The 12167-nt window shown below is 38.6% G+C and overlaps 1 protein-coding gene across 3 annotated transcripts in view; it reads right to left on the bottom strand.

The window, feature by feature from the left end:
• The window catches only part of LOC135714870 (inactivation-no-after-potential D protein-like), a 271137-nt gene that overhangs the window by 62650 nt on the left and 196320 nt on the right, over positions 1-12167 (bottom strand). For all 3 annotated transcript variants that reach the window (XM_065238285.1, XM_065238284.1, XM_065238283.1), the window contains one exon: positions 4801-4900. In XM_065238285.1, the coding sequence (XP_065094357.1) occupies positions 4801-4900 (100 nt within the window). The remainder of the gene's footprint in view (positions 1-4800; positions 4901-12167) is intronic.

The raw sequence follows: 12167 nt of genomic DNA, 5'->3' as shown, positions 1-12167 counted from the left end.
ATATTATTCTTTGCGGTAGTACACAATTCCTCTCAAAAATAATTACAGTGAATATTCACTTCTGCTAAGAGATACACGTACCGTTTCAACTTTCCCCTGTGTACCCTAATACCCCGTTCACATTACAGCGTATATCACGTGATATACGCTGTCTTGTAATGAGCACTCAAACATCTAGTTTTCACTGGAAATCCTATGTATGAGTGCTCATTGCAAGGCAGCCTATATTACGTGATATAGGCTGTAATGTGAACGGGGTATAATTATGATGCTTACTATCCATACATTGAACAGGTGGAGAACCTGTCAGCGTTGCCAGTATTCCAGATTTATCTGGATTTTCCAGGTTTTTAGTCGTCTTGCCAGATACACAGACAGACCACGTATGTTTGCAGATTTTTCAAATATGTTCCAGATTTTCCCAGATTTTTTAAACATGTTGTTTAAAAATATCACTGCAATTGATTCACCCTCTAATATATCCAAACTTGCTACTTTAATTATAAAAGGCCATCAACGTTGGACAATACTGGAATTTTAAGGTAATTCTGAAAATATTTCACAGTGAAATGTGAGGTGAGTTCCTTGGGAAATCAAAGGAGAACTTCAAGCCAATTCTGAGTAGAGCTCCATCCATCTTTGTGGGCGTCACCAAAACTTGCGGCGTCACCCGTTGTTCAGGCGTACTGTGAGTGCCACGATGTGAGGGTTCGATTCCCGCTCCAGCCGGTGCAAATATTGGCAACCTAAAAATTTCCCTACTGGTCTACTGGGTATGGTGTGTTGTCTGTTGTCTAGTGTTAAATATTCAGTCTGTACAACCTCTGGTTGAAGACGATGTCAATTGTCTTGTCAACTCTGATGACAATTTCTTGGAGATTTTGTGAATGTAGGAAATACAATCTGGAAGAGAAATCATAGAAAAATTTTATGATGAAACTTAAGGAGTATGCTGATACGAATCGTTAGAATAATTTTAATGGAACTCTGTCTAATGTTTCTATGAAGATTCATTTTAATAAAATTTTAAGACATTTTAACGGAATTGTGCGCAATTTATTTGAGACTTCCAAGGCCATTTTGGCAAAGTACTTGAGTACTTAGGAAATACTGAAAAGGATTTCAAAATAATTCTGACCTTACCTACAAAGCAGGTCAAAGGGAATTATCGGATAAGTCTGAGAAGAGTGTGACAGTCATTCTGAAGGGTGCACCAAGGAAATTATTAAGAATATTATAAGAATATTTTAAGAATTTCATAGGGAAAAATGGACACAAAATTTTACCAATTCTTGGGAATTATTACCAGTTTGAGGGAATTGTGGAATTGGAGAGTAATTTTTGAGAGATTACCAGAAGTAATGCTATGAGCTCTTAGAATGTTACTGGAAAAGTTTGGATATTATAAAGATTATTTTAAGCGAATCCAGAAAATAAGTATGATCAAATTCTAGGATCATTCAAATGAAGCTCAAAAAAAGGGCGAAGATATCCTGTAGAGAGTTCCAAGTAAATTCAGACTAACAGAATTTAAAATCATTTCAAAATCCTGAGACTTAAAAAATGACGCTATCAGGCTTTCATTTTAGTAATATAATAAAATTATTCTTTGGCATGAAATTATTCGTAATGGTCAAACATTTAATTCATAATCATTCTAGTACTTTAAATACATTCCAGATGATCATACTGACCGATTTTTTTTTTTTTTGAGAGATTGGCAAATCATTTTGGTTTCAATAGCATTGCACAGTGGTCCAGAATGGAGATTTAGGTGGAATGATATGTTTTGAGCCTGAAATTGAATCTTTAGACTAAAAGTCTCTTTTACAATGTTGTTCCTTATAGTTAGGGCCTCATTTTTATGACAATGAATTCTAGGGTGGTTCCTATTATCATTAAAATCAAAAATCTAACTCTTTTGTTTGAATAAATTAAGGTAAACATTCTTAGCTGAGCTGATTTCAAGCAACTTTGTTGACAATAACTTTTTTGTATCTCTTAAATTGGCCGATTTAGAGCTATTTTCTTGAGCTGAGATAGGGTGGCTCTTAAAAAAACAGTTGTTTTGCTCTAGTTTTCTTATTTCGAAATTCTCAGCAAATGTGTCTTCAAATAACTTTTAGATCTTAAAAAGGCGCAAATTTTTGCTCCATTTTTGCTTGTCAATATCTTTTGCCGATCAAGAGCTATTGACGTTTTATACTAAAAATATGCACTTTTCAAATGTTAATATCTCTGGTTGGGGAAACAAAAAAAAATTTTTTTTACGGCATTTGAAAGGGCGTATCATATTCTCAATAATGTGAAAAAATTAGAGGTATGTTATTTTATAAACTCGTATAAAATCAATTTGAAATTATTCATATTTTTTACAATATTTGGGTACATCTTTTTTTATTAGAAGAGATACAGGCAACAAATTAAGCTATAAAACATTCGTCTTTAAGAGTTTTAAAAGTCTCTAGAAGATGACTTTCATGAGAATTTTCAAATAAAAAAGTTAGTGCTAAAAAACTATTTTTTTCCAGAAACACGCCTTCTTAAGATCTAAAAGTTCCACCTTTGCTGAGAAATTTAAAATAAGAAAACTAGAACAAACAAACTGTTTAAAAGCCACCCTAACTCAATTCAAGAAAATAGCTCTAAATCTCGCTAATTTAAGAGATACAAAAAAGTTATTTTCAACAAAGTTGCTTGAAATTAGCTCGGCTATAACTTTGCCGAAAAATATATACCTTAATTTATTAAAACCAAAAAGTTAGATGTTTGATTTTAATGATAATAGGAACCACCCTAGAATTCATTATCATAAAAATGAGGCCCTAACTATAAGGAACAACTTTGTAGAAGAGAATTTTAGTCTAAAGTTTCAATTTCAGGCTCAAAACATATCATTCCAGCCAAATCTGCATTCTGGACCACTGTGCATTGTGTTAAAAACAGGATTTTTTGGAGCATTCCAGATTTTTACAGATTTTATATTTTAACAGGTCCAGATTTTTCTGAAAATGACCTGGCAACGCTGCCTGTATACGAGCTTTTGCTCTAACTTTGAAATTCAATAACTGACTCCTCCCAATTTTCAACTAATGTTGTACTAAGCACCTAGATATTGGAAACCAAACGTTGATTTGGGAAAAGTCACAGTATTCTATTTTGCATAATTCTACTCGCTGTAAAGTACATAATGATTGATAGTTTTATGTTAGGGTTGTCATCCACAATGGAGAACAAAGAGGTGCTCAAATCCCGTATGATCGTTATACCCCTTCCTCCCATTCTTCACTGACATATGAACCAACATTTTGTTCAAAATTGAAAGTACCGTCTTCTGATAGGGAAAACAACTGCCTATTGCGTTATCATAAAATGCAACCTTCACTCTCTTCTCTGGTTCAGAAACCTAATTTAAAATTAATGATGAAGCTATTGAAAAAAACAGGTATTTTTGGGAATTCTTTTATCCCACAACATGCATGGCGTTTTTGTGTACTATACACTCAGGTCTTTTTTTTACACGGAGGATACGTACCGTGTAAAAAGAAACCTATGAGATTTTGATTTTTCGCATGCTTAAATGTTTTAAAAAAATCGGATTTTGATGCCATTTGTAATTAAACCATGATATGGTCCATTTAGACATATTTTAAAAATTTCTGTATTTACACCAAAAATTGTGATTTTTTTTAAGTATGCCATTTGATTACCTATAGCTTGAAATGGATAATGTGATTTTAAGCAAGTCGATAGGTTGTATCGTTGTCGAGAAATCGTTAAAACCTACCGTGTAAATCGTGGAAAACCGTGTAAAAAAACCGTGTAAAAAAACCGCGTAAAAAAAACCGTGTAAAAAAAGACTTCAGTGTACTTAAGTGCAAATCAACAAAACATGTGTGACGAAACAGTGTCAGTTCCTATTGTAGTCGATGTTGATGTCGAATTTAGTGCACATAGATCACAGCAAAATAGCTCAACATTGATGAACCCAATGTAGTTGTGTAAGGAAAATTCTGTCAATTCTTAATCATTACATTAAATTTAAAAACATTATTTTATGCGTAAGCTTAACGGTGGTCTGATTATGCTAACATGAATTGTCACGAGTTTTGAACCGAAACATTGTAATAGGTACTTGAAAAATTTAAGATAAAGTATAATAGTCAAAAATGTATGACATACATCAATTTTGCGTAGTTCTACGTCATGCTGCGGTCGTGTCTAGGACACAACCCTTTATTTTTATTCCTTGATTTGTTTTCCGTCGATCATATTTTCTGTGATGAGCACCAATGCTACCGATGTCAGGAAGGCAGCTCATACACCTGGACCCTATCTATTGACCCATCAACTCATGAACCGGGGACCAACGGCTTCACTTCCCAAAGGAATGCGTGATCAGAGATGTTATGCCTTAGAACATCGCGGCGCGCGACAACTGGGATTGAACCCAGGCCTGCTGGGATGAGAGGTAATCACGCTTACCACTACACCACCGGCGCCGCTGAGTACCTAGGTTGAAATGAAATGTAATTTATTTTGAATTTGGAACAAATAAAGAGTTTAAATCAATAATGCAAAGTTTCATGAAAATCGGAGATGGTCGAGTCAAAAGCCATTTTTTATGTTGGCCTGGTACTGCTTATTTTTTTTAAATAAAAGCATTTTTCAATTTTACTACCATACCTCGCCAAGCAAAATTTTGAAATCTGAATCATTATTAGGTTTTTCAAGATGGCCGCGAGAGGCTAAATTTTATAGGCCTGTAGTGTTTTTGTCTAATTAATATATTTCACTTGCCTGTATCTGGTTGTTGCTGAGAAACTGAGTTAACGGGTATTGGTAGCTTGATTATGTCAGCATTAATGTTCTCCGTTGAGGATAGTTGCTCCTTAATAACCTGAAACAAATATAATTTTGGTATTTTTAATGCTTTCAATGAATAAGAAAGCTATGCTATTTTCAGACTACACAGCTATAACATGTTATAACCCAAATAACACAAATTCATAGAATTATGTATACTGCTATACAACCAAAACCAGTCATACAAAGGTTATATAAACTGTTGTAGAACATGTTTGTTGCTTGGGAAGCCTATTGTGATGACATTTTCCTTTTTTTTTTGTTCTTACGGTTTTTTTTTTAGGAGGCTCAATTTTTCTCGAAGCCGAGAAACTAGTTTTTCTCTTGCACATTTAGGGAGATTGAGCTCTTAATTTTTCTTTTTCGTATTGCGTATATGTATATCCATTTTTACCACCTCTTTATGCAGCACCTCTATCCGTTCATCTGTTTCCTTTATCCGTATCTGTTTGCTGTAAAACGATGCACCTTCAAAATCTACAACAGCATACGTACATCCAATAAGCAGGCATCACTCTGTTCTTTGTCATGGCCTTACTTTTTAATGTCCTGCTTTTTCTCCACCGATCTGGTGGCTTTTCAAGCTACTACTGCTGCTGCATCCAGGCATTCCACTTTAGGCAGAAACTCGATGTCACTCCGTCTTACATAAGAAGCATTTATGCTTATACCCAGCAAAAAATATATTCCCCTTCCGAACGAGGATTTTTTTTTGACGTAGGACTACGTCTTTGATTTTTATATGGGGGTACACTTTGTGAAAACCGAAAATGGAACATGTAACAAATTAAGAAAGATTTTGAACGTTAATAACCCCCTGGTTCGATTTCAATAATTTTATCACCAATCGATCAGAAAATTAAGAAACTATTGAAAAACTGGTAAATGCCCAGCATTGTCCAAAAGCGTCGAATTAAGTAACAAATCCACCAATTACCTACATGCATATGCTGCTTCCCCAGCACAGTCGTCAGAGAGTAGTAAGTAGACGAAACAAGTCGAAGGGCCTTCGCCTCCGATGCTCGGGCGCGTGCGAATAGGGAGGATGGAATTGCGTAATATTTTGCACACTTATCGCCATATTCAGAACCAAACGCAAATTCTTCGAGATAACCACCATCCGTCGTTTGGCTTGCCGTGGCGGTGTCTCACGTATCTCCGGTCTGATTTACGAGATGTGCTGAAGGTGTTCCTGAAAAATGAGATCCGTGATGCTGTCACCTACACTAAACACGCCAAGCGTAAGCGGCCATGGATGTCATCTACGTTTTGAAGTGACAGAGACGCACTCTGTTTGGTTTCGGAGGTTAAATCATCACCAACTTTGGCAAAAAAAACTGCTCTTTTCAGGGCCACCAAGCTTATTACAGTAAAGAGTAGGAATAGAATTCATCTGCCTGTTTGTCCATATTTAGAACGAACGACCCAACAAAATGTTCATGTAATCAAACTGGAAGCAGGGGTACAAATTATTTTGATCAACCTTGTTCAACTTTGAATCGCCAAGGCCGGATATTTTCGATGCAAAAAGCAACAATCTAGCATCTAATTCGACGAAGACGGCAGGAAACATTTGTGAAGCCGAGTTATTTACGAAAGAGAGTGTCGATGAAGAGAATCGATCAATGTAGATAGGACCTATTGAAAAGTGACGCGAGATTTGTTTTCCGTACTGAGCTCCAATTCTACTGACGCCAGGGAGGCAGCTCCCACACCTGGACCCAACATATCGACCCATCAACTCATGAACAGGGGACCAACGGCTTTACTTCCCGAAAGAAGGCGTGATCAGAGATGTTATGCCTTAGAACATGCCGGCAGTGCTGTAAATTCTCAAAATCATTTGAACATTTTTGATGAAAATGAGAAAAGTAGCTATTCGCTATCAAAGGGGACCTCCTCCGAATGGGTGATATCAGTTGCTTAGTCATTTGACGAAGGCATGGATCATTCTCATTTGAGAAACGCTATATATCATTCGATTGAGTGTAACCTACACACAAACGGAGCTCTGGTCGACATTCCGGCGAAAAAGCTAAGCCAACCCGACACCAAACTGACGTCTATCAAACCCCAACCCGATGTTGACCCGACATTGACCCGACATAAACCCAAAATTGACCCGACATTAACGCGACATTGGGTCGACATCGACCTTAAATTAGCCTCACATTGATCCGACATCGGGTCGACTTGTCTGTTCGGGACCATTTTCCTGGATTTCTTCCATACTCCACTGTCGTATATCAAATGATACTAAGTGACTCAATTGACAGTGACAATGAGATTCGAATGAGAAAGGGGCTCTTCAAATTATGGTCATGTGAGAATTCGTTTACACAGAATTGATTGAATGGTTGTAGTGGTTCATCTTCAATCGAATGATATGAAAATTTACAGCACTGCATGCCGGTGCGACTGAGGTTGAACCCAGGCCTGCTGGGGTGAGAGGTAATCACGCTAACCACCGGCGCCGATATCTTTCAAGGTGATTTCACGGCGAATGAAATCGACCCAAATTTGAGTTTAGTTTTCTCAGAAATAAGAAATAAAGTGCAGGAACTCAGCGATGAGTAAATTTGCCTCATGTTTTCCCAGGTTTTTCCAGGATTTTCCAGGGAAAAGTTCCCGAATTTGAGAAAAGTAAAAATTGGTACTACTCAATTTCTTCATTTTCTGGCAGATTTTTTAGGTTTTCCACAGGAAACATGAGACAAATTTACTCATCGCTGAGTTCCTGCACTTTTGGCGATTATGAGTGAACTAAACTCAAATTTGGGTCGTTCTCATTCGCCATGTACGCAAAAGGAAAAGAGCCAGTGTCGCTACTTGATAGCAAACTACTCATAATGGGAGGAGTCTTTGTAGCTTATATACCACTTGGTTGCACATCATTCTGCTTTAACCTGAAAAGATATAAAAGAGCGCTGCTGTATGGCATTAGCTCATTTTCGCTTCGGACGGCGTGGTGAGCAGCAATAGCAGCAGGTGGTGGGTAGTCCACTTCTTCACACACAACAAGCAACAATTGGCTGGTCGTGGCAAAGGAGGAAAAGGTCTGGTAAAGGAGGCGCCAAGCGTCATTGCAAAGTTCTTCGAGATAACCGCCATCGGTCGTCTGGCTCGCAGTGGTGGTGTCAAACGTATCTCCGGTCTGATCTACTAGGTGTGCTAAAAGTGTTCCTGGAAAGTGAGGTCCGTGCTGCTGTCACCTACACTAAACACACCAAGCGTAAGTGGCCATAAATGTCCTCTTCAATAAAACGGCCCTTTTCAGGGCCATCAAGCTTACATTAGTTAAGAGTTGAAATAGAATTTATCTGTGCTTGTTTGTCCATATTCAGAACCACAAGCCCCCAACGACCACACAAAATGCTCTCCAGAGTTGTAATCTTGTAACCAAACTTGGAAGCAGGGGTGCAAGTGATTTTAATTGAGTCTCTTAATCAACGTTTTCTTTGAAAAAAATTACTACAAATTTGGTACGCCTACATTTCAAAAACGGATGGAGAGATAATAGATAATAATTGATCAATTAAAAGAACTAAATGCTCTTCACATTAATTCCGTCCACTAGCGGTCCTACGTCAAGCTTCCGTTCGTGCCCCTAGGCACAGACCCTTCTAGTTATTTTTTTTAATAATTACTTTATTTGTACAGGCTCAATTGAATAAACTTTACAGAGCCGAGTTATCATTTTCGTCATACATTATTACTGTCTTATATATAAAGTTAAAGGAACTGAACCGACAACTCGCGGTTGTCTCGATGTTAGTGGAGATTTACATTTTTTGGATGGGAAAAGGGAGAAGGAGGTTTGAAATGTGGTTTACGATACACATATTTAATTAATCCTAAAACATGAAATTATTTCTATTCATCTTGAAAACAAACATTGAAAAAAAACCCACGCGTAAAATATACAAACTAAATACAAGATTAATCAAACTTAAAATCTAAGGTTAATATTCTTAAAGTAAACATATATGAGTTTCATAAACTCCAGATCGCGTCTAGCCAAAATATCCCGAACTGGAATATTAGGTTGTCTACCTCGACCCCGAAGGGAATCATAAAAATGTGATCTAACTCCACGATACTCCGCACAAGACCAAAGGATGTGATCAGCGTCCTGGTAACCTTGTCCACATTCACAGAGATTGCTGTCTCCCAACCCCACACGGAACAAGTGAGCGTTTAGACAATAGTGATTGGACATGAGACGAGACATCACGCGTATGAAGTCTCGACCCAAGCCCAACCCTTTGAAGCATGCAAACTTCGACACCTTAGGGATAATTGAATATAGCCATCGTCCCAAGTTCCCTTCCCTCCATTGATATTGCCAGCTAACGAGCGACTGCTGACGATAAATAGAGAAAAATTCACTATAGGCGATTTGTCGATCGTAAATGCCCACCTTCGCAAGTGAATCCGCTTCCTCATTGCCCAAAATTGAGCAATGCGAAGGGACCCACGCGAAGGTGATGATGAAAGAGTGCACAGATAAAGCACTAAGCAGCTCTCGTATTTTCAAGAGAAAATACGAGAAGTGCTTTACCGGCCTAATGGAACGGATAAACGTGAAGAAGTGAAACAATAGTTTCCAAAGTGTAGTGAATTGCTGCCAGTTCAGCCATATATACAGAACAAGGAGCTTCCAGTTTTCGAGAGGCGCTATGAAATTCATTAAATACATCAAAACCAGAGGACTCCTCTATTAGAGATCCATCTGTGAAAAACGTTCTTGCAGAATCAATATGGCCAAACTTTGCAGAGTATACTGACGGAGCAATCATAGGACGATGATGCTCTGGAATTCCGCGGATTTCCTGCGTCTTAGATAAATCAAAATCCACTGAATTGCCGAAATCGGAAAATACTACACGATTGGGAATATTTCTTGAAGGACTGACATCCTGTGTTAAATAAAGGTAGTACAAAGTCATAAAACATGTTTGAGGATTTAGCTCCAGAAGCTTCTCAAAGTTTTCGATCATCCGTGGGTTCATTACTTCGCAACGGGTGAGGAGCCTCAGAGATAACTCTGAAAAACGGACGGATAGTGGCAACATGCCCGCCAGCACTTCGAGGCTCATAGTATGAGTCGAGTGCATGCATCCTAACGCGATACGAAGGCAACGATACTGGATCCGTTCCAGCTTGATGATGTGCGTTTTAGCTGCCGACTGGAAACAAAAACTACCATATTCTAGAACCGATAAAATCGTTGTCCGGTACAACGTCAGAAGATCTTGTGGATGGGCTCCCCACCACGTTCCGGTAATTGATCGAAGGAAATTGATCCTTAGTTGGCATTTTCGTCTCAGATACTCAATGTGGGATCTCCAGGTGCATTTGGAATCGAACCAGACCCCGAGATATTTGAAAGACATGGAATGAGTGATCGGTTTACCCACAAGTTGAAGCTTCGGTTGTGCTGGGCTATGCTTCCTAGAAAAACCGACCAACTCAGTTTTCTTCGTGGAGAATTCGATACCTATCTGAATAGCCCAAGTAGACACATTGTCCAAGGTATCCTGTAAGGGTCCTTGCAGGTCAACCTCTTTTGGCCCTGTGATGACACTGCGCCATCATCTGTGCAAGTTGTCTCAACGTGCAGTTGTCACTAAGACAGTCATCAATTTCTCTAACGTAGAAATTGTAAAAAAGGGGGCTTAAACATGAGCCTTGGGGGAGACCCATGAAGCTAAATCGAAAAGCTGTAGAGTTTCCATGATAAAAGCTCATATGTTTTTCTGACAGCAAATTGTTCAAAAAAAAATAATTCATTAATGGAGACAATCCACAAGCGTGGAGTTTCTCTGAAATAACTTCAACGGATACTGAATCAAAAGCCCCCTTGATATCCAAGAACACAGAAGCCATTTGCTCTTTCTTAGCAGAAGCTAACTGAATTTCCGAGGAAAGCAACGCGAGACAGTCGTTCGTTCCCTTACTCCTACGGAAACCAAATTGAGTATTTGAAAGAAGGTGGTTCATCTCAACCCAGTTGTCGAGGTGAAAAAGGATCATTTTCACCATCAATTTCCGAATACACGACAGCATCGTGATAATCGATATTACGGGTTTGATCATATGCAACGTTAACGTATTCTGACGAGTTGAACCCACTGGTAATCGAAATTTTGATCGGCAGATGACGACTACCGTGTGGATCCTGGATTACATGCCAATCGCAATCCAACGATAGTGAATTGGAGCAAAAGGTGGGGTCTTATCTGCTACCATTCGAGGATGGATCAGTCAAACGTGTTACTTCTCCATTGCTAAGTATTGTCATGTTGAAGTTGTCGCAGAGATCATAAATTAAAGTAGAACGGTTATCATCGTACAGCTCCCCCCAGTTAAAATCTCCCATGATCAACCATGGAGTGGGAAGTACCTCACATATGTCGAAAAGTTGTTTGCGATTAACAGAGACTCTAAGAGCAATATATACAGAAGCAATACAAAGGCTCTTACCTTTAATGGTAGCCTGACATGCGACAACTTCAATACCGGGAAATTCGGGAAGATTCACTCTATAGAACGATTCAATCGAATAATGTTAAAATCATTAAAAAGGGAGATCAATTTCTGAAGAGAGTCATGTTTCACAGAGGGCAAATGCATCGCAATTATTTTTATGGACTAAATACTTGAACGAATCTAATTTCGGAATAAGACTTCGACAATTCCACTGTAGAACAGTGATCAAATCTCCGACCTCGTTTGGAAAATTATCCATCGAAGGAAATGATTGCTGCAAGGAGGGGCCACTCCAGTGTCAATTGCTTCAAGAGGGTTTTCACAGTAGGACGCATTGCTAGAATAATGCTTGTCAGAGGATCAGAAATATCGAGATACTTGAGGATACCGTCCACAATGTCATCAAATGAGAACAGCTCCGATAAAGAAGAGGCTTCTGTTCTTAAAACAGGGGTATCAGGGGTTTTGATGTCTCCGGGAGAGGTGAAAAATCCAGGGTATAGTCAGTTCTAGATAATCCAGGAGGAGTAGAAGTCTCCTTTTTTCCACTACTCCTTGATTTGGGAAAACCGATTTGGGGTTCTTGATTTTCAACTTTCCGCGAACGGATGCGTTTTCGCTTCCGTGCATAAAAACGGAAAGAAGTTCCCTCCTCTGCCAAGTCAGAGTCAGTCTCGTCATCTGACAAAAGAGGGATTCCATCCAGAATGAGCTGAAAAAACCTGAAATCGTGCTCGACCATCTTCGATCTGGATGATACTTGGCACATATTTTCAGTATGATAGACCAAGTATTTTCCGCAGGAGAGG

This window comes from Ochlerotatus camptorhynchus, unplaced genomic scaffold (assembly GCF_037179485.1).
Source record: "Ochlerotatus camptorhynchus isolate MF236.1 unplaced genomic scaffold, CSIRO-AGI_Acam_v1.1 ptg000747l, whole genome shotgun sequence".
NCBI lineage: Eukaryota > Metazoa > Arthropoda > Insecta > Diptera > Culicidae > Ochlerotatus > Ochlerotatus camptorhynchus.
This window is presented reverse-complemented; position numbering and strand designations above follow the sequence as displayed.